At 41.0% G+C, this 21702-nt stretch overlaps 2 protein-coding genes across 3 annotated transcripts in view; one reads left to right on the top strand and one right to left on the bottom strand.

Moving 5' to 3' along the window:
- MTFR2 (mitochondrial fission regulator 2) overlaps positions 1-21702 on the bottom strand; it is a 156051-nt gene that overhangs the window by 7840 nt on the left and 126509 nt on the right. The window lies entirely within an intron of this gene.
- PDE7B (phosphodiesterase 7B) overlaps positions 1-21702 on the top strand; it is a gene marked incomplete at both ends in the record, with an annotated part of 216074 nt that overhangs the window by 131524 nt on the left and 62848 nt on the right. The window contains one exon of the mRNA XM_082634096.1: positions 2657-2740. Within this exon, the coding sequence (XP_082490222.1) occupies positions 2657-2740 (84 nt within the window). The remainder of the gene's footprint in view (positions 1-2656; positions 2741-21702) is intronic.

Genomic DNA, 21702 nt, shown 5'->3' with positions numbered 1-21702 from the left:
TTAACAACCTAGATTTAAGGACTGGCCCTGCTAATTATAAGCTTAAAGCACCATAAACTCAGGCAGTCAATTAAAGTCAGTAGACAAATGGATAAAGAAGATATGGTATATATACACAAGGGAATATTACTCAGTCATAAAAAAGAATGAATTTCTGCCACTGCAGCAACGTGGATGGGCCTAGAGAATACTATGCTTAGTGAAATTAGTCAGACAGAAAAAGACAAAAACTGTATGATATTACTTATATGTGGAATCTAAAAATTAATGCAAATGAATGTATATAGCAAAACAGAAAGAGACAGATACAGAAAACAAATCAGTGGTTACCAGAGGGGAGAAAGAAGAGGGGAGGGGGAAGATAGGGTTATCAGATTAAGAGATGCAAACTACTATGTATAAAATAGATAAGAAACAAGGATATACCGTATAGCACTAGGAATTGCTGGCATTATCTTGTAATAACATTTAAAAGAATATAACCTGTAAAAACACTGAATCACTATGCTATACACCTGAAACTAATATAATATTGTAAGTCAGCAATACTTCAATAAAAAATGATAAAAGTTTAAACATAAATAAAGTTAATCTACTGAGTGCCTTTAAGGGGTCTGAGTCCTGAGCTGGGGCCATTAGGGTGAGTAGCAATCGTTCACCCTCTTTTCTGAGCCTCTATTTTCTCACCTATAAAGTAAGGGTAATAATAGTGACTCTCCTCACAAGGCTATTGTGAAGATCCAATGAGAAAAACAAGAAAATAAATATACCGTGATGTTTGTGAAAGTGCTTTGTAAACTCTTTAGAGAGTTATAAACATAAGGTGTTGAAGACAACTCGAGGAGAGGAAAACTCTTCAGCTTTTTCTGGTGGCTTTCCTATAACTATTGACCATCCAGCCCCACGAATTTATCAAATACTAGCATTCTCTTCTTTAATGTCAGATTATATTCATTTTTTACATTCATATTTTTAAATGTACTTTTCCATCTCTTCTCTCCTCCTCCCACTTTACTGTGTTCCATAAATTGTAATGTTCTTTAATATCAATACGGCACTACAGTATCAAATTATACAAAACATTAAATAAAGCATCAATATAAAATTCAAAGCAAAGAATAGCCCAAGGGCTCACAGCTTACAGTTTACAAGCCCATGTGTACACAGGCCCATCTGTGAGGGATATTTTAAACACTGTCAATTGCATGGGTTATAGCTGATGGAGATCTCATCCAGGCTCTGGTTAACTCCCGGAGTTAATGAGAGAAGACTGTTCCTGCTCTGTACTCGTAGGCTGAGGCCCTAGTGCCACCTCTTGTCTGGGAAAGAGTGGTTTATGGAAGTGGAGGCATTACTCTTGGAACTGAAACCTTCCCCAATTCGAGTCTTCTGGAAATATATTAGGTCTACTGTATTTTTACCTCTCCTCTGATTCTGTATTATATGTACTAATAGGTGAATTTGGTCATTATATCTATTCTTGTTAATAGAAGACATTCACTTAGAGTTTGCTAAGTACCAGACAACACACAAAGCACCACAGAGGAATGAGAAACACATAATATGCATGATCCCTGCCTTGCAGGATTGTAGAAGGAAGTAAAACCAGCATTTATTTCCAGGCAGCAAGTGTTACTTGAGATTCTCCAACCAATGACACCTTGAAGCAACTGAGGCTCAGAGAAATAAATTTTCTAAGATCACACAGCTAGCAAGTGTCTGAGCCAGGTTTATCCAAGGTCTGCCTTGTTCTGAAGTCCACGTGAAACCTTGCCACTCAACTTCACTACTTTCCTTAATCAGGGAAAGTGAACACAGACATTAAAGGAAACCTACAAATGAATAAGGACTAGAAATTCTACAGACTCATAAGTGCAAGGGAGACTGAGGGTCTAAAGTGCCCGGAGCTAGACTGGCCCTGATCTGAGCAGATTCTCAAGCAGGTCAATCAATGAATGATACAACCTGAGAAACAAGTAAGGTGGATGCCAGCCAGAGAAAAACAAAACAAAACAAAACAAAAAACTGTGCTGGAACCAAGAAAAATAGCACTGTGGGCAATTAAAACTTCTAATTAGAATAAAAGCTATAATCCCAGCACACCATTTTGTCCTCCAGATTAAGACGCTTCATCTTTATGGCAATAGGAAGAATAAAAAGGACTATGGAAACTTTGTAAATTACCAAAATGTTCACAGACTATCTTCCAGGCAAATACAAAGGAGTGCTGCTTCATTTGTTAGAATATTGCCAAGTTCGGGCTTCCCTGGTGGCGCAGTGGTTGAGAGTCCGCCTGCCGATGCAGGGGACACGGGTTCGTGCCCCGGTCTGGGAGGATCCCACGTGCCGCAGAGTGGCTGGGCCCGTGAGCCGTGGCCGCTGAGCCTGTGCTCCGCAACAGGAGGGCCCACAACAGTGAGAGGCCCGTGTACCACACACACACACAAAAAGCAAGAATATTGCCAAGTTCATTACGCTCAGCATTCATTAAATATCCCTTCCCACATAGCGCTCTCTTAAACAAGGTGAATGGAATCATTTTTCCCCTGATATTTGGTGTAGGTTCCAGTGACATAAGTGGGTAAGAGGATTTACAGAGGAAAAGTGAATACACTTGGCAACGTTTTCAAACATTTGCTTGGATTTTGTCTTCTAGGAGATGTACGACTGAGGGGTCAGACGGGGGTTCCTGCTGAACGCCGCGGCTCCTACCCATTCATTGACTTCCGCCTCCTTAACAGTGAGTAATCAAGTGTACCTGGAAAGGAACAAATGTTTCCTTGAAAAAAAAAATCTCATTTCCCTCTGAACTTCAAAACCCGTGGAGGTCCGCCTTCCTTCCTCCATCCCTCCCTGCCCAGTTGCAAATTAACCCTTGGTCCTTAGAGTTCCTTAGTAGTGAAGTCATCCAGGCCCTGCCCTATCTCACAGAGCTTCAATGAGGGTCCAGTGAAATCATGCCAGCTTTAAAAATGTAAATCTTGAAAACAGTGAAGCCCGACACGAGGAAGCTATTCCTTTCATTATCCAGGGCATTCTCTCCACCTTCAGCCCGGACTAGGCTAGAGGAGATTCTATTTTATTTTTAAAACCCCACAGGGTAACCTATTGTACAGCTGCCCTTAGTAACTATCCATTATCTAATTTTACTTTCTTTGTCTAATCTAAGTCTCTGAGGTCTGTTCTTGCATCCCTGGTAAAACGCTTCACCATGGCGAAGTCCTTTCAGTCTGCACTTGCTGCTGCTTCCTCCATTATAACTACTTCAGAGGTTCATTTATTTCTAACTTTCCTCTTCATATACTATTCCTTCTTTGGAGATTTGCTCAACCTCTGGTTCATAATTCTCTTAATTTCAGGTTCCTTTGGAAACCCAAACCAGTACCAGTCACCCCTCCAGATTTCACGTCTTCTAACTATCACAATCATCCTTCACTTGGGACTTGGGGGTGGGGAATGAAGAAAATGGATAAATTTTACAACTTACTCCAAGGCTTTCAGTATGTGGTTCTCATAACACTTCCCATCCATAAATTTCAAAGTGCTGGGTTGCACCCACAAAATATTACTTTCCTTTGGCATAAACAAGTTCAACTCAAGAGGGAATTTGATTTACCTTGACCCCTGAAAATTACTAGGGGAGATTGGAACTTGCTATTTCTGATCCTTAGATCCGCCAAAGGCCAGTGAAAGATGGACGTGTGTATTTCTCCTGGTTTGTCCACCTCCCATATCAGTGTGCAATATCTGTTTTTTCAGCTCTATCAGAGACACAGGGATTCGGAGTAACTCTTTTCATACTAGAGACAACTTCCCCCATCCAGACCCAAAAAAATGCATTTTAGAGGATACAGTCGAGTTCCTAGACTAATGCAATATTGGTTACAGCCTATGGGGAGCTCTGATGGTGTCTCTTACCCCACCTTACCCTGAATGCGTTGTTCCAGCTATCCATGGAAGTTATCCCTTTGACAGCCCCTAGCCTGTATGGATTTCCAGGTCCCAGGCATATGGTCCCACCAAGCAGTGCGGGGATAAGCAAGGGTCCAATTCACTGTCTCATATAGACCAGGACTCAACGGCATCACATACCGAGGGTCAGAGGCAGAAAATAACCAAAAAGCCTCTTTTCAATAGTAAATGAAATGTTATATCATGGGTCCTAATATACGCCATGAACAAATGAGGAAAATAGGAGACATTTCTCCTTATAATTCCAAGGTTCCAAATGATAAACTTGTTTTGTTTATCTTAGTGTTAATGAGCAACATCAACTACTAATATAGTTATCCTTGCAGGTGGGATTATGGAATATTTAACTGTCTACATCATAGGTTTCTGTAACACTTGGATTTTTTTTAATACCTTGTTTCACTTTTTTTTTTTTTTTTTTTTTTGCGGTACGCGGGCCTCTCAGTGTTGTGGCCTCTCCCGTTGTGGAGCACAGGCTCCAGACGTGCAGGCTCAGCGGTCATGGCTCACGGGCCCAGCCGCTCCGCGGCATGTGGGATCTTCCCGGACCGGGGCACGAACCGGTGTCCCCTGTGTCGGCAGGCGGACTCTCAACCACTGCGCCACCAGGGAAGCCCTGTTTCACTTTTTAAGCTGAAAAAAACTGGAAATTATAAAAAATTTGAAGAGGAAACTCAATGCAGATAATACTTCGCTGTTATATTATTCACAACATAATATTAGACCATCTGTAAGCAGGTGCCATCCTGTCATCCCTCTGCTGTAGATCCTCCAGGAACTTCCCGGTACCTGGACTCAACCCTAGCCTCCTTCCCCTGACTCTCTGCCCTCCATCCTCCTTTCACCTTGCCTGTTGCTCATGACCTCCCACCTGCCGAGTGACAGTGTTGGCCATCCATCCTGCAGTTCACGTTCTCCTCTGCTCAGCACTCCACTCTGGATAACTCTTTCACTCGTATTTCTTTATCAGTAGCATATGCTAAGGCAATAATATTTTGCCTTCACTGTACTTTGTTTTCTAAGTGGTCTCAATTTATTTTCCTCGATACAAAAAACCACATCCCAAGATAGACTACAAGATCCGAAAGGATATTCTCTTTAGAGTTATTGATATCTTAGTAACTCCTGTTAACTGACCAATTAAAGTGTCCCCTTGAAAAGATTATATTAAATAATTATAAATGTCAATCATCTTCATTTAACCAAACAAATCAGATAGAACTGAAGCCCTCTGATATTTTTCCTTATTTGTGATACTACCCATTCCATTGTCTAGAACCAATGACATTACTGTGGTCACTCTCCACAGTTTCCTTAGTCTACAGTTAAAGCAGATTGTCACCAAGTAGCAGCAGATGTGTGCATATCTATGTTATATAGAGTCACATAAGATATAATATATGTGTCACATCTCCTATTGCCTTATCATATACAGTCTACTTAATTCTCTTTGATCTCCTTCATGTCCTTGTTGTGGTTTGCCTGAGTTGTTAGTGTGTGCTTTCTGCCTAAAGGGAAACATTTTACATATAACTTTATAAAAAATTTGAAATAAACCCCTGAGAATATTTTGAGACTTCCTCCTAAAGCTTTTAGTTTTACCAGCTGATTCCAATTCTACATGATAAGTGCCAAACTAAAGTGATTTTTAAATGTCATTTACCTTAATTTTGAGTCAGTTTTTTCCAAGAATAGGCACAGACCCATTTTCCTCAGGTGCTTGCAGTTCTGCACACTCTCCCAAGGTAGAATCTCATCTAGGACTTTTTAAAAAAAACGTTTGTATGAAAAACTGAACCACCATAGCCTCTCTTCCCCGTGTCTGCATCCCTACAGCATTCCTCCTAAAAGGCTTTGTGAAACCTACATGGCTGCCATTCCCTGTCCAAAGTGTCCCTGGTGGCTTGCCCTCTACCACCCACCTCAGCTATGCCTTGAATGGCTGAAACATGCCTAAGCAAAAATGTACACTAAGTAGTAAGACCCATTGCACTTCTCCATGGGCCCCATTAGCCACAGCCCCCAACCTGCCACAACAGGACAGGAGACATCAGAATTCATATCTAAAATAACTTTCCTTCTATCTGAACACAGTCTCTAGATATCCAAACAGAGAACTAGAACAAGGATGGGCAAACAACAGCTAATGCACCAAATCTGTGTCCCTACCCTGCCTGTTTTTGTCAACAAGATTTTATTGGAATACAGCCATGCCTATCCATTTATATATTGTCTACAGCTACTTTCACCCTACAATGGCAGAGTAGTTGCAACAAAGACCATATGGCCCACAAAGCCCCAAATACTTAGTATATGGCCCTTTACAGAAAAAAGTTACCAACCTTTAAGTTAGATTTTTAATCAGGGTAAAAGAGTTTATGACATCAGTATAGGCACATTTAGTCCAGTCTGTTTTCCTTGTTAATGTCATATTTTTTTTCTTTTCAATTCCCAGTGCCATCACGTTACATTAAGAATGGTCTCACATTAAAAAATTTACATGCAGTAGAAGTATAAACAAAAAGGGAAACTCTTGCTGATCCAGATTTTAAACTCCACAAGTATAACTTCTAAATGCACAAATTTTTTTTGCAAGAGGTGCTCTTTTCCCCATATTCTGTGAGGGCATAGTACTACCATGCCCATGTACCTGTCATCTACATGTAAGGTGACAATATATACCTGGCTTGCCGGAGATAGTCCTAATTTACACCTGTTGTCTAGGCATACCTATTAATAATGCCACTTTTCAACTCCCAAAACATCCTTATTTGGACAATAAATTACAAGGCCAATGGATTGTATGTTTTTTCCCCCAAAAAGTACTCTGAGACAACACCCCTCCTATGTCACATGCAATCTGAGAACAAAGATCAGAAAATCCTCCTCATAAGAAACTCATCCAGATCAATAGAAACATGTGAGATAAAATTACTTGTTAATAGCCAGTTTCATGTCCTATTTATATTTCATACAATTTAGAAAAGAGGCATCTATATGAATTTCTAGAAGCTTCTCTGGATAAGTAGCAGGAAACTGTGACTTCAGCACCATTGTGTGGGACACAGGAACTATAGACTTTTAAAGAAGAGAGTCATCTTTACCTCTAAGCATGGAGGGGCAGAACAGAATGTGAAAAAAGGGTGACAATTATTTCTAATCCACATGAGGTTCTAAAACAGAGAACTGGAGGAGGGCAGGAGGGATGGGAATGTAATGGCTCATCTTATCCCCATGCTGATTTCCTACATACTGACTTCATTTACTGACTTTGTCTGGGGGGAAACAAGAGAGGGGAAAATGTAGAGGAGTGTTCGGAGAGACGGGTGGCCAGAGATGAACGTCGCAGAAGCAATTACAGTTTCTGCAGAGCAGGTGGCTCCAGTGACCCCTGCTACATCTCTGTCTCCTGGCTTAATATAATCAGGAGCCTGAGTAGATAATGACTAGGTGGAGATGTTCCCGTGGCAACCACTTCAGAGCAACACGATGTGATTTCCACACTGGCTCAGCAAAGGAAGTGACATACAAAGCAAACATGCCCAGTGACTGTGGAGCTTGAGAGAAAGAAGGAGTATCAGCTGGAGGTTTTAGGGCACCAAATGTCAGCTGCCACAGAGAGCCTGGAGCTCCAGACCAGCCCCGGGGCTGTGCAGTAGTAGGTCAATTGGCTATTTGGCTTGTCCTGTCAGTTAATTTGCTAATCTTGATGTTTAAAGTTCTATTCCTCCAGATCTGCCTCTCCAGGCAGGGCCATTTTAGTTGCACAAGCATGAGGTAATTTTAGTAGCACTACCAAAATATTTTCCTTTGATCGTTATTTCCAAAATAGAATATTTGCAAACATATATATATATTGACCTTTTTATGAAGAATTGACCCAAAGACTCAAATGCTTTTTTTTAAAATGTTTTTAAAAGCTTCCATCTAAACACATTACACCCTGCAGAAATATAAAATACATTCACAAAATGACAGTCAACCAAAAGCCACCCTGCATGTTACAAACCATCTGGTGCTAAGTGATATCCCCATCTTAAAGAGGGAGGGGCGGCAATTTGATTATAAACTCCATTTTCTAAGAGAGAATTCGTAGCAGATGGTAACAGCCTTTCAGTAATCTTCTGAAAGATAACTTTTTAAAAATTGAAGTATAGTTGATTTACAGCATCATGTTAGTTTCAGGTGTATAGCACAGCGATTCAGATATAGATAAAACTATAAATATACATATTATTTTCAGATTCTCTTCCCTTATAGGTTATCACAAAATTTTGAGTATAGTTCCCTGTGCTACACAGAAGGTTCTGGTTGGTTATTTTATATATAGTCGTGTGTATATGTTAATCCCAACCTCCTAATTTATCTCTCCCCTCACCCCCCCTTGAATGATAACTTTAATGTTACCTATGAGAACCACACAAAATGTAAAGAACCTAAACTAAAATGTGACAGCTGAGATATTGTTTAGGGTGCAAACTTGCAAGTAATAGATACATAAGTTCTGAAGTTCTAATGCACAGCATGGTGATTTTAGTCAACAGTACTGTATTATATACTTCAAAGTTGCCAAGAGCTCTTAACTGTTCTCACCACAAAAAAGAAATGATAACTAGGTGAAGGAATAAAGGTGTTAACTATCGCTACAGTGGTAATCATATTGTAATACATAAAGGTATCAAATCAACACATTTGTACACCTTAGACTTACACAATGTTCTATGTCGTTATATCTCAAATTGTTTTAAAAAAGAAAAATTTAAAAACAGAAAATAGACACTTCCCTGGCGGTCCAGTGGTTAAGACTCTGTGCTTCCATTGCAGGGGGCATGGGATCGCTCCCAGGTCAGGGAACTAAGATCCCACATGCTACGCAGCGCAGCCAAAAAAATATATATATTAAAAACAGAAAATAAAATAAAAACATCCTTTGAAAAATGTTACTGTGATTTGAAAGAAGTCATGCTCAGAGGATGATATCCCACCAGCCCCAAACCCCGGCCCCCAGCCCTGTGCTCCCCAAACAGAGAAGGGAGGCGCTGGCTGGGATCAGCTCAGACTTCTCCAAGGTTAACGCCCCACAATTTCAAAGTTCAATATTTGCCTTCCTCTGGGAGAAAGGCAAGGCATTGGTTGTGGTTGTGGTCGTGATGCCTTCTGACTCACCTGGAACGTACTCCTTGGTGGGCACTCAGGGTTTCTGGCTGCAGGCTCCCCAGCACTTCAGATGCGGAAGTGCCAGAGCAGTAGGATGGTTAGCCACCGAAATGCCACTGCGCTGCAGAAGACAGAGTTGATGGTGTCCGCACTGTTTTCCTCGTTCCCTGTCACTGTTTATCACTGGCCATCAGTGGACTGCTTCTTAGGATAAGCAGTATGCCAGGCCCCAAAGATACGAATATACGTGAGACATAACCACTGCCTTCGAGGAATGTACAGAGACATAAGCAAATACATTTTGATATGACTGATACATCTAATAATACAAGTGTCTAGAATAAGAGTACACATAATACGAGAAACATGTGTGAACAAGATTCAGAGGAGAGAGTGATAAACTTGGGGGAAGTTAAAGAAAGGAAGAATTAACTCTATCTTGGGAAATGAGAGAAGGCTTTCTGGAGGAACTAAAACATGAGCAGCTCTGAAGCAACGATGATGTGAAGGAGGGCTGCACACTGAGGCCAATGTCCTTCAGGACCTAAGGAACCAGGAAAGAGTCGTCAACCCTTCTACTCAACTAGATGTAAATGTTTTGGGGTGATGCAGTATTCAAGGAGGAGCCAGAGAAGTCAGTAGAGATCATGCAGTAGCCCTGAGTGTCTGAGGAAAGTCACATTCAAAAAAGAAAGAGTTTTCACCCTCTAAAGCCAGAACTGAAAATAGCCCTTGCCTTCTGTTAACCTGGCTGACATCATTTAACAAATTTATTTTTTATCTGAGTGATGAAAAACAGAAAATTGAATCCGTGAGCCCAGTATTTCCTCTGGGCTGTTATCCACTCATTCAGCAAACATTCGCTCTATGCCCAGCAGGCCATGAGGCCAAGGTGCCCTGGGCCACACCAATAACCACCGGGCTGAGACAGCGTTTTACATGATGGCTAGCTCCTGTCTCCGATGACAATGGACTGGAGTCTGCCAGATCCACCAAACACAAATATCCGAATAATTCCTTTCCAGTCAACAAGGACTGGGGGGTGGTGGGATGGCACCTACTACATCCCTGGGCTGAAGATTCCGAGTGCTTAAAAGGAAACTTTGAGATATTCCTCTACCCTCAAAGACCTAACAACCTTATTAGATGGATAAGACAAATACACATTATACCAAGGACCATACGAGAGCATAAATGAACTAGTTCTTTTTTAAAATTAATTAATTTATTTTTGCTGTGTTGGGTCTTCGTTTCTGGGCGAGAGCTTTCTCTAGTTGTGGCAAGCGGGGACCACTCTTCATCGCGGTGTGCGGGCCTCTCACTATCGCGGCCTCTCTTGTTGCGGAGCACAGGCTCCAGACGTGCAGGCTCAGTAGTTGTGGCTCATGGGCCTAGTTGCTCCGCGGCATATGGGATCCTCCCAGAGCAGGGCTCGAACCCGTGTCCCCTGCATTAGCAGGCAGATTCTCAACCACTGTGCCACCAGGGAAGCCCTGAACTAGTTCTTAAGTAAATGACACGGACGGTAAGTCAGAGACAAGAGAAGGCAGAGATGACTGAGTTGCCCTGAGCAGGAGAAGAGGACCTTATGGTCTCATGCTGACATCTAAAAGATAAGGCAGAGTGTTGACTGGTTCAGGAGTTGCCTAGAAGTGAGACTGGGCTGACATATGGGAGATATTAGCACTGAGTAGGAAGAAGGTCCAAAAAGTAGTAAAATACGTTGACTAGAGAGAAAATGAAAAGGCTTAGAATGCCAAGATAAAGGATTTGAACTTGATTCCTAAAGCAAAGAGGATTGCTAGAGAATTTTAAGAAAAACGTGGATAAAGTAGTGTTTCAGAAAATTAAGTCTCATCCATATGTTAGGGGGAACAGACCCAATGAATCAAAAGGAATATAGTCAGGTGGCAGACTATGATGGCAGTAGAAATAAAGGTATAAATCCAGACATGATGTGGAGAAGAGGAGATAAAATGTGCTGATACTGAAGACTGGGCATTCCAGGGGTTGGTCTGGTCATCTGAAAAACTGGAGGTGAGGTCAACGGTGAGGAAAGTGGAGGGTGGTGGGGAAAATATGGTGAGCTCAGTCAGGACAAGTTGTTTGCAGGAGAGTCAAGTGGAAATGTCCAGGAGAAAGCTGGAAATAAGGGATTGCAGTGCAGGGCAGAGAGGCCTGTTTTGGAAGCTCCACTTGGGAGTCACATGTGTCCATGAGCCATATGGCCAGAATAGGTATCACAAAATCAACGACTACTTTGTTCAAATGCTCCTAGAGTATTAGTTTATAATAAGCTTGATTTAGCAAAGCACAAGACAGTTGATGAGAAAGCCCACAAGGAAGGAAGTTTCACCAGCAATTTCTTTTCCTCTGTGAGAAATAATTTAGACATCACAGTCAGACACCCCTCCCCAACCCTCCCCTCATGGATTCTATTCAGTACAAACGTGGCTGCTTATATCAGAGCCCAGAGGGTTTGCTAACTCACCTGAACACAGCACAGAGAAATGGCAATTTTCTGCTGCAGCATTTCCTTGAATAAAACCCTAACCACCTGGAGTATTTCTGGCATAGTGGTGTCTTTGGATTTCTGGAGACAGTAAAATATAGAGGGAAGCAAGAGTAAGTCAAGTTTTTTTGACTGAAGTTTCCCTCTGAGTCACTGAGCTAGAATGACTTGTTTGTTAAATGAAATTAAATTCAACCTACCCAGAAGCAGTCACAGCCGATATCTTGTGACTTCATTAAATAAACAAAATGAGGGGTTATGTCCTCTGATTGCCACCCTACTCTCAAAGTTTCAGAAGATCTAAAAGACTCACCATGGTCCCCATTGAACTATATATGGAAAAATACAGTGTTTCCATCCTTAAAATCTTTTGTGTGTTTCCAAACTGAGATCTCAGGGTTAACACACAAGATCAAGATCTTGTTTTCTTTCTAACTAGCAAACCAGATTGCCTTGGGGCACCTGGGTGGTTTATTACTGATAAGTAACCTTAGGAGGGAGGGCAGTAGAACACATGCCCGAGGAAAGTGGCAGCAATTACAGAGGAAAATCCCAGGGGAAGGTGGCCAATGTCACTGCACCTAACAACGGTCACCACAACAGCCTTAACCTAGGAGGTGCTTAACCCCAGGTCCAGGATGCAGGTGGCTAGCGGTGGAGCCCTCTCAGGCAAGGCTCCCCAAGGCTGCAGTCTCCCCAAGGCTGAGAAGCACAGGAGGGCTGCTGCGAACACTAGAAATAAGAGGCCTTCACACCCCCGCAGGCTGCTTCTCTGCCGGGTCCACCATGGCTGCCCACCTAGATCCCCGCGCCCACTGAACCACCGTCAGCAAGAGACTGGCAAAAAGACGATGAACTTGCAAGTCAGACCTGAGTTTCAATCTTACATCTTTTGTGAGCGTGGGAAAGATGCTCAAACTACTTAATGTCCACACATATAGAAGGACATTGTAACATCAGACTCACTGGGTCAAGGTGAGAGGTAAATGAGATCAATGTGTCCAGCAGCCCGTCTGGCTCCTAATGGGTCCTCAATAGATGTAGTTTAACTTTGGATGTACCTACGCCTACCTGGCCACCTCCTCCTAGGAGACATCTACATTCGTCCCGCCGTATCCACAGGGGATTGGTTTCAGGAGCCCTGGGCCACGCGGATACCAAAATCGGCGAATGATCGAATCCCTTACAATCCGTCCTCCTCATCCACGGATGCGGAACTCACGGATACGAAACCTGCAGATAGGGAGAGCTGTCTGTCTGTCTTCACCGCTCGAGCCCTGGCCCAGCATTATGACCTTTGTGAAGACTCGCTTAACCCTCCCAGCTAACTAATTATTCCCGCTTCTGTGCTCCCACCATATCTCCAAGAAAGCATCCATCACACTGTAACTGCAAACTCTTTGAAGCTGAATCTCCAGATAGTATATTCTCAAAACATCCTGAGGTGATCTGATGCAGCGAACCTGGACCTTCTATGAGTATTTGGAAACCACTGACGTAGGTCAATAATGCCACACACATATCATATCAAATGATAATAATAATAGCTAAGATGTGTGGAGCCTTTAGGTTCCAGACATTGTATTACATACTTTGCACAGATTGACTCATTTAATCCCCACAAGATCCCTATGAAGTAAGCGCTGCTATTTAAAATGAGGAAACTGCAGAAATTAACACACCATTGTGAAGCAATTATACTCCAATAAAGTTGTAAAAAAAATAAAAAATAAAAATGAAAAAATAAAATGAGGAAACTGAAGCCCAAAGAGGAGAAGTAACTCTCCCAGGAAATAACTTGTTAGTCAGAATTCAGACCTCAAAAATACAATGCCAGAGCACAAGTTCTTAACCATCCTGGACTATAACTCTTCTTTATATATGAATTTTAATATTCAAAGTCAATACATGTATGTCATACATTCCTTTTAAGTGCCAATTACTCATATGAAGTATTTTTCTTACATTATAATCATTATTTTCTCTTTATAGTACATTTAGACAATTCCCTTTTTGGTATGAAATGTTTCAATATCATTGAACAAATGTTTCTATAACTTAACAAGAAATTTGTAATTATACACCTAAATACTAGATTTTGCAACTTTTCAACTCTGTTTTTCAATATTCCTACTGTTCTGGCAGACGGTGCCAAGTGACAAATTGCTCATTTCATCACCTGACCTTGTGTTCTTTGATAAGAAAGAGAAGGGTGTGGTGGTGACAGCTGAGGACGCTTGTCAACTGTCCCCAAGACGAAGGAAATGGAATCACTATTGTGACAAATTTAAGTCAGATTTGAGGCTGCCACCGGTTGCTTTAATTTTTCTCCAGGGGGAGTTGGTTATTTCCTGTCATGCAAACTACATCGTTGAAAGACAGTTTCTCAAAATGTTTATAATACATGAAGTAAAAAGAAGCAGGATACAAATCGCGTAACTTAAAAGAAGATCTCAGTTATGTTTTTAAAACTACACCAGAATTTTAACAGGGATTATTTCTAGATGATTATTATTTCCCTCTTTCTGATTTTCTATTTGTTATATCATACGCATGTATTCCTCTTATATTCAGAAAAAAAAGAAATTTTATTGAAAAGAAAAAAACTCAATGTTGACCAGAAATAGAATCTTTACCTTTTTTCCTAAATAAAGTAATATCAGCACACAGAAAATGAAGTTGCAGCCATGGTCCAGAAAACATTATTTACTGGGCTATCTTGGAAAACTGATTGGAAGTTGTGAGGTTGGGTAGTTATCGAAGTCATGTATGGTACTTCACAATGATGGCTTGTCCTTTAAAGATGAAGTTTATTCCAAAGAACATGAATCCAGACTTCTAATTCACATTTAAACAGCACTTTACATTTGACAAAGCTTTTTAATGAAGGCACTCAAGAGATCTTTCAGCCCTGTTTTTCAGTTTTACAAGCAAAAAAACAACCAACAAAAAAACAGAGAGGCTAAGTGACTCACTGCAAGGTAATGAAAGAGTAAAGATCCAGGATTCAGGCCTTTTGACATTGTTTTTCCACACAGTCACACGACCTTCCTTATTTAAACGTTAACTTAAAGATATAAAATAACTTTTACCACTTGTGATGAGAGAAAAGATAAAACAAGGATTCTCCCTGAAGCTGGTGGGAGCCAGCTGCCTGGGTTTGGATTCTGGCAGCAGCGGCTGCCCAGACCTCTCTGTGCTCCAACTTCCTGGGCCGGAAAAGGATTGAAGAGTACAGACCTCATAGGCTTATTGTGAAAAGTAATGAGTAAAGTAAAGCGCCAGCACAGTAGCCATCCCAGTACAGATCCTCAATAACTGGGGGCTTTTATTATTACGGTTATTCGTATTTCTATTTCTCTAGGACCATATGTAGAAGTGCTTAGTGGGAAGAGTATACAATACATAACACATTTGACTTATAGTGAAGGCAGTGATTCATTAACCCTTTTCAGTTTTTCATTCTTTCCCTTATTCATTCTTTCAACAAATATTTATTGAGCTTCCCCCTGCAATGCCAGACACATCTCTTTCCCAAGTACGTTTCTAAATAAAGTGGTAGAGAGAAAATGGTAGCTGGAAACATGGGATTGGAAGTATTTTGGTTTTGTTTTTGCAAGACATTTAAGCATGCTGAAATTATGGTGAGAAAGATCTAGTTGAGAAAGGACAATGGAATATATGAGAGAGAAAAGTCATAACTGGGAGTTGTTAGGGAGGGGGAAGTTTCCCCCTCTACCCCTCTTGAGTTCTTGTGGAGAGACAGGTAATAACATGGACACAAGACAGATGAAAAGGAGAAAAAGAAATTTTAATTCATGTGCCTGAAGGACTCATAGAAAGGAAACCTAAGAAGTGGCCAAAGCAGGCTACTTTTATACTTTTTTACACAAAATAAATTTGTGAGGAATTGACAGGATGAAGAAACTTAGGTTTGAGGTGCCCAGTTAGTGAAGAATCTAAACAGAGTTTGGGCTTGTAAATTAGAAGAAGAAATAAGGTTTGTTTATGCAAGCGTCTCAGCCCCAATTCCCAGTCGTCCGTGATCAGGGTGTCCTTCTACCTCCAGATACAAGGAGTGCACCTTTCACATGAGAGGCTGATTTCCTGCTTTCAGGGGAACAGAGAGGAAAATCAGAGCATCCCTCTTACATTGGCTGTTTCTTAAGTAATTTTTTTTTTTTGCTGTACGCGGGCCTCTCACCGCTGTGGCTGCTCCCGTTGCAGAGCACAGGCTCCAGATGCACAGGCTCAGGGGCCATAGCTCACGGGCCCAGCCGCTCCACGGCATGTGGGATCTTCCCAGACCGGGGCACGAACCCGCGTCCCCTGCATCGGCAGGCGGACTCTCAACCACTGCGCCACCAGGGAAGCCCCCATCTTAAGTAATTTTAATTCAAAATAATCAATATGCCATTGAGGCATATTTTGGGGTGACCTGCCTGGGGCCCCAACAGAGCAAAATGTCCTGAAAACGTAGTAGGGGGACTGGCCTTAGAAAAGGAGGCAGCTCATCTAATAGAATGGATAGAACGAAGACAAGAATGTCTGCAGAGTAGGTTTTATAGGTTTTGTAGCAAAATGGTAAGGAATGTCCCACCTAGTGACTCTCAATCTCTCCATGAAGTAGGAAGCAAGGTGGAGGGTGGTAGAGACAGGGCACTGGAGGACCCTCTGAGCTTGACGGCCATGCAGTTGTGGCCCAGAGAGAGAGTTCTGTGCTCCACCTGGCCACCAGCCCTCAGCGTCTGTTGGACCGCAGCTGTGGTACCACTAAAAGGAAAATTCCAGCAACAGCATGGTGGCCTGGCCCCACCTGGGGCAGCTAAGTCTGTGTCATTGCTTTCCCATTTTCTCACAGTGTGGACCATTATAGATAAGCTCGTCACAATATAGATAAGCTTGTCACCGTTCCTGCCCCGGGCCCCCCCACTCTTCCACATCTCCCACAGTGCAAAACTGGAAACAAAGAAAGTGATAACCTCCTGTCAAAGACTCCTCTCTTCTTTCTTGGGCTTACTTGTGCTCTGTGGGTAACATAATCTGTAAGGAATGTCCAGCGATGAAAATAAGTTTTACTTCTGTCTCCAGTGTCTCTGCCCTGCACACCCACCCCATGACCACCCACAGGAGCCAATTCATCACATGAAGACAGCTGTGGCAGCAGCTAGTTTATGTCTAGGCGGGGGTTGGGAGGCGTTTCCTCCTTGCTCTTCTTCCCCCAGTGGCTATGGATCCTGTGGCAATGTGAAGATTTCTAGCACCTTCTCTCCCAAGAGTCACCAAGAATTAGTCAAGTAGAACAAACTTAACCTTAGCGTAGATTGCAAGCCCTAGTACCCCCCCTTCCCTCTCCCACCTACCATTTTTTGACAATCTTTGCCAAGTGAAAAAGTAAAGTCCCCCATCTCCTCTCTTCGTCTTTTCCCATTCTTTCCTTTTGTGCCTTAGCAGATCTGCTTTGTTTTCTATTTTGGAGACAATTCTTGGTAAAGACCAGGAAACTAAAAATCCACCCAAAAAACCTTCTCCTTGGAAGACCTGGAGTAAATCTCTCTCTCTCTTTTTTTTTTAAGAAGAAAAGGTAAACTAAACAATTCATATTTATCGAGAATATACTGAGTGCCAGGATATGAGCTACAGGAGATAAAAGATAAAACATTTGGGGAAAGGCTGGTACACAACTCAGACAACACCAGCTAAATTAACACGAGATAAACTCACAGGTGCCAAGGAGGCTCCCATGGAGAGAGCATTGGTCATTCTAGTGAAGGACCTCATGGAGGGGTTGGCATTGGTACTTGGACAACAGTTGGATTTTTATAAGTAGAAATTTTAAAAAGTGCATTCAAAATAAAGACCAGAGGTGGGGAAAGGCTGGGTTCATTCAAAAGCTGAGTGCCTTCAAATCCTAGGGTGAATGTGTAGTGTTGAAGGGAGAGAGCTGCACAGTTGGAGGGAATGTAATCAGAATTGATGTAAAATTAGGCTGAACTTTTACTAAACCATGGGGATTGTTTAGAACTATACCAGGGGCTGTCTTGAATATCAGTTTGTCGTTTACTCTGTAAAATAAAACGGAGACTCACTGAAGGCTTATGTGTAAAGAAAAATACGTTTTCTCCTCCCTTGTTCCTTGCACAGCAAGTGGTTGCTTCTTTTTACTATTAAAACTAAGTTACAAAGGAATGGCCAGTGATTCCTGGCTGTACAATGAAAGTGCATTCTCTACCACTTCAACACCTTTAGTCCAATCTCCTACACCTAAGAGCAAGACTCCTTTAATGGCATGCTTTATAAAAACCCCATATACTGCTCTTGATGTCCAATTCTATTTCAAATTGTTAAATAGAAAGTTTAGGATCTCAATCTGATATCAATATAAAATGTATCATTGTAACTCAAATTAGCTGATATTTATTGAGAGGGTTCTCTGTGCTAAGCCCCCCCCCCCTTTTTTTTTTTTTTTTTTTTGCTGTACGCGGGCCTCTCACTGTTGTGGCCTCTCCCGTTGCGGAGCACAGGCTCTGGACGCGCAGGCTCAGCAGCCATGGCTCACGGGCCCAGCCGCTCCACGGCATGTGGGATCTTCCCGGACCAGGGCACAAACCCGTGTCCCCTGCATCGGCAGGCGGACTGTCAACCACTGCGCCACCAAGGAAGCCCCTAAGCACTTTTTATGTATAACCTTATTTATCCCTCTTAACAATGTGGTAGGTTCTGTTCATTATTTTTATCTTCAATTGACACAAGAGGCAGTGGAGGCACCAAGGAGATGCAGAAGTCCACATAGCTGCATGGGACACAGTCAGGTTGCAAAGCCACACAGTAGATTCTAGGGATCATCCCCCATAACCCTTTGCTGGAAGGCTCCCCACCACCCTCCCTGATGACGATGGCATCCTCCTTAGGCCGGTCTCCAGACACACTAAGGCTGCTGGGATCCTCTTTTTCATGATTTATTCACTAAATAGATATGTATTGAGCACCTACTCTGTGTCAGGCAGTGTTCTAAGGGCTTAGCTCCAACAGTGCGAAGGAAACAAACAACAAACTTCCTTCTTTTAAAGGACCTCTTCCTTTAGAGTATTTTCTCTACCACATTTTTCCCTCTTGATTATAGCAACAATTATTTAAGGGGAAATATTAGGTCTGCATAATGTAAACACTATTCTTGATACTACTGCCAAAGCATCTTAATCTTCATGTAAAGAATTAGTTTCAAAGACAAATAAATGATAATACCTCAGAGGGAAATGTCTTAAAAGATAAATGTTGATCAATATATTGAAAGACAAGCATGTTCTAGTCAGTTGGATATTCTCTTAATTGGGAATTGCCAAACACAAATAACCTGTTTTGAAAGAATTATAATAGAACCAAAAATTCCTAAAACAAAGCTATTTGAGACATAACTTTTAGTTTTTCTTCAGTGACTCATGACTTCTCAGAATCTTAGAATTCTTCAGAGTCAATTATTTTTAATAGCAATTATTACCTGGAACTGCAAAACAATCTTTGTGAAGACGTTAGCTTTCTTATGTATAAACTTCCCATTTGCTGAACTTGCACAGGCCAGTGGTACCACCTGAGACTTTGAAAATAATCTAAAGCAGTGGGTTTTTATTTCAGCTGTTTGGAAATGACTAACAGAGTAATACAATGGATGAATTTCATCTAACATTAATAGTTGGATAAGTAAAAAACAGCCACTATATGGAAATTAGTAAGACATGTCACTATAGTCTTATGACAGGAATGTTCTCTTAGAGTATTTTTGAACTACCTATTTAACAGCTCTTACCACCTTAAATCACCCATTGGTATTATTTTTTAAGTGTTTTAAATAGAGAAGATTAAGAGAAGGCACATTATACTCGTTTAAATGATAATTAAGAGGCTCTGATAACCATTTACCAATGATATTAATGGCATGAATATTAAGAAAGGGTGACTCAAGGTGATTTAAGGACAATTTAAATTGCATAAGAGAGATGAAAAATTGAGCTGAAGTATTAAGGAATTCTTAAATTCCGCTTCTTACATTGTGGAGTGGAATTTTAAATCAGGATGAGATATATGTGCAAAGCATCAACAAAATAATATATATATATTTTTTAATTGAAGTATAGTTGATTTACAATGTCACATTAATTTCAGGTATACAGCACAGTAATTCAGATATAGATATAGATATAGATATAGATATATTCTTTTTCAGATTCTTTTTCCTTATAGGTTATTACAAATTATCAATATAGTTCCCTGTGCTATACAGTAGATCCTTGTTGATTACCTCTTTTCTATATAGTAGTGTGTGTATGTTAATTCCAAACTCCTAATTTATCCCTCCCGCACTTTCCCCTTTGGTAACCATAAGTTTGTTTTCTATGTCTGTGGGTCTATTTTTGTTTTGTAAATAAGTTCATTTGTATCTTTTTTTTAGATTCCACATATAAGCAGTATCATATGACATTTGTCTTTCTCTGTCTGGTTTACTTCACTTAATATGATAATCTCTAGGTCCATCCATGTTTCTGCAACTGGCATTATTTCATTCTTTTTTATGGCTGAGTAATATTCCATTGTGTGTGTGTGTGTGTGTGTGTGTGTGTGTGTATATATATATATATATATATATATATATATATATACCACATCTTCTTTATCCATTCAACTGTTGATGGACATTTAGGTTGCTTTTATGTCTTGGCTGTTGTAAATAGGGCTGCAGTGAACATTGGGGTGCATGTATTTTTTCAAATTATAGTTTTCTCTGGATATATGACCAGGAGTGGGATTGCAGGATCATATGGTGACTCTATTTTTAGTTTTTTTTTTTTTATTTTTTTTTATTTTTTTTTGCGGTATGCGGGCCTCTCACTGTTGTGGCCTCCCCCGTTGCGGAGCACAGGCTCCGGACGCGCAGGCCCAGCGGCCATGGCTCACGGGCCCAGCCGCTCCGCGGCATATGGGATCCTCCCAGACCGGGGCACGAACCCGTATCCCCTGCATCGGCAGGCGGACTCTCAACCACTTGCGCCACCAGGGAGGCCCTATTTTTAGTTTTTTAAGGAACCTCCATACTGTTCTCCATAGTGACTGTGCCAACTTACATTCCCACAAACAGTGCAAGAGGGTTCCTTTTTCTCCACACCCTCTCCAGCACTTATTGTTTGTAGACTTTTTGATGATGGCCATTCTGACCATCATCAAAAAGTGATACCTCATTGTAGTTTGGATTTGCATTTCTCTAATAATTAGCGAGGTTGAGCATTTTTTCATGTGCCTATTGGCCATCTGTATGTCTTCTTTGGAGAAATGTCTACTTAGGTCTTTTGCCCATTTTTTGATTGGGTTGTTTGTTTTTTTGGTACTGAACTGTATGAGTTCAACAGAATAGTATATTGTTAAAAGAACATTAAACATTAAACAAAAGAACATTAAAATCACTTTGCTGTATAAAATTAAATGCCAAATGACAGTATCATGTGTGCACATCCCCTGATGCCAAACTTAGTCTTCCTTCTCGGAACTAATGAAAATCAATTTTGCTTTTATTCCCATCTTATGTCAATAAAATGTAAGCTACACAAGGAAAGAAACTTTATCTTGTTCACTGCTGTATCCTAGTGCCCAGAACAATGCTTTGCACGTGGTAGGGGCTTGACAAATATTTGTTGAATGAATAAATATATTATTTAAAGTGTTTATTCAAAAAGACTTGTTACTATGGATGGCATATTCTATTTTTACTAAAGTTAGTTTGTACATAATATGCTGACAACAGTGGCTGAAGGTTTGCCTTGTTACAAGAAGTTTTTCAAATAAGAGTTCAGTAAAGAGTATTTTCATGAAGACTAGCAGCATTATGTGGTACAGCTACCATATTACATATATTCCATTCTAAAGTATTCGTATTTGTGACACAGCATTAATACTTGAAATGCAATATATAGGATATGTTTTAGCAAAAGGAACATATGTTCTTTCTAAGGAATAAAGAAAATTAAAACATATGACTGGGGCTTCCCTGGTTGCGCAGTGGTTGAGAGTCCGCC

Source organism: Mesoplodon mirus, assembly GCF_964341445.2.
Source record: "Mesoplodon mirus genome assembly, chromosome: 10".
NCBI lineage: Eukaryota > Metazoa > Chordata > Mammalia > Artiodactyla > Ziphiidae > Mesoplodon > Mesoplodon mirus.
This window is presented reverse-complemented; position numbering and strand designations above follow the sequence as displayed.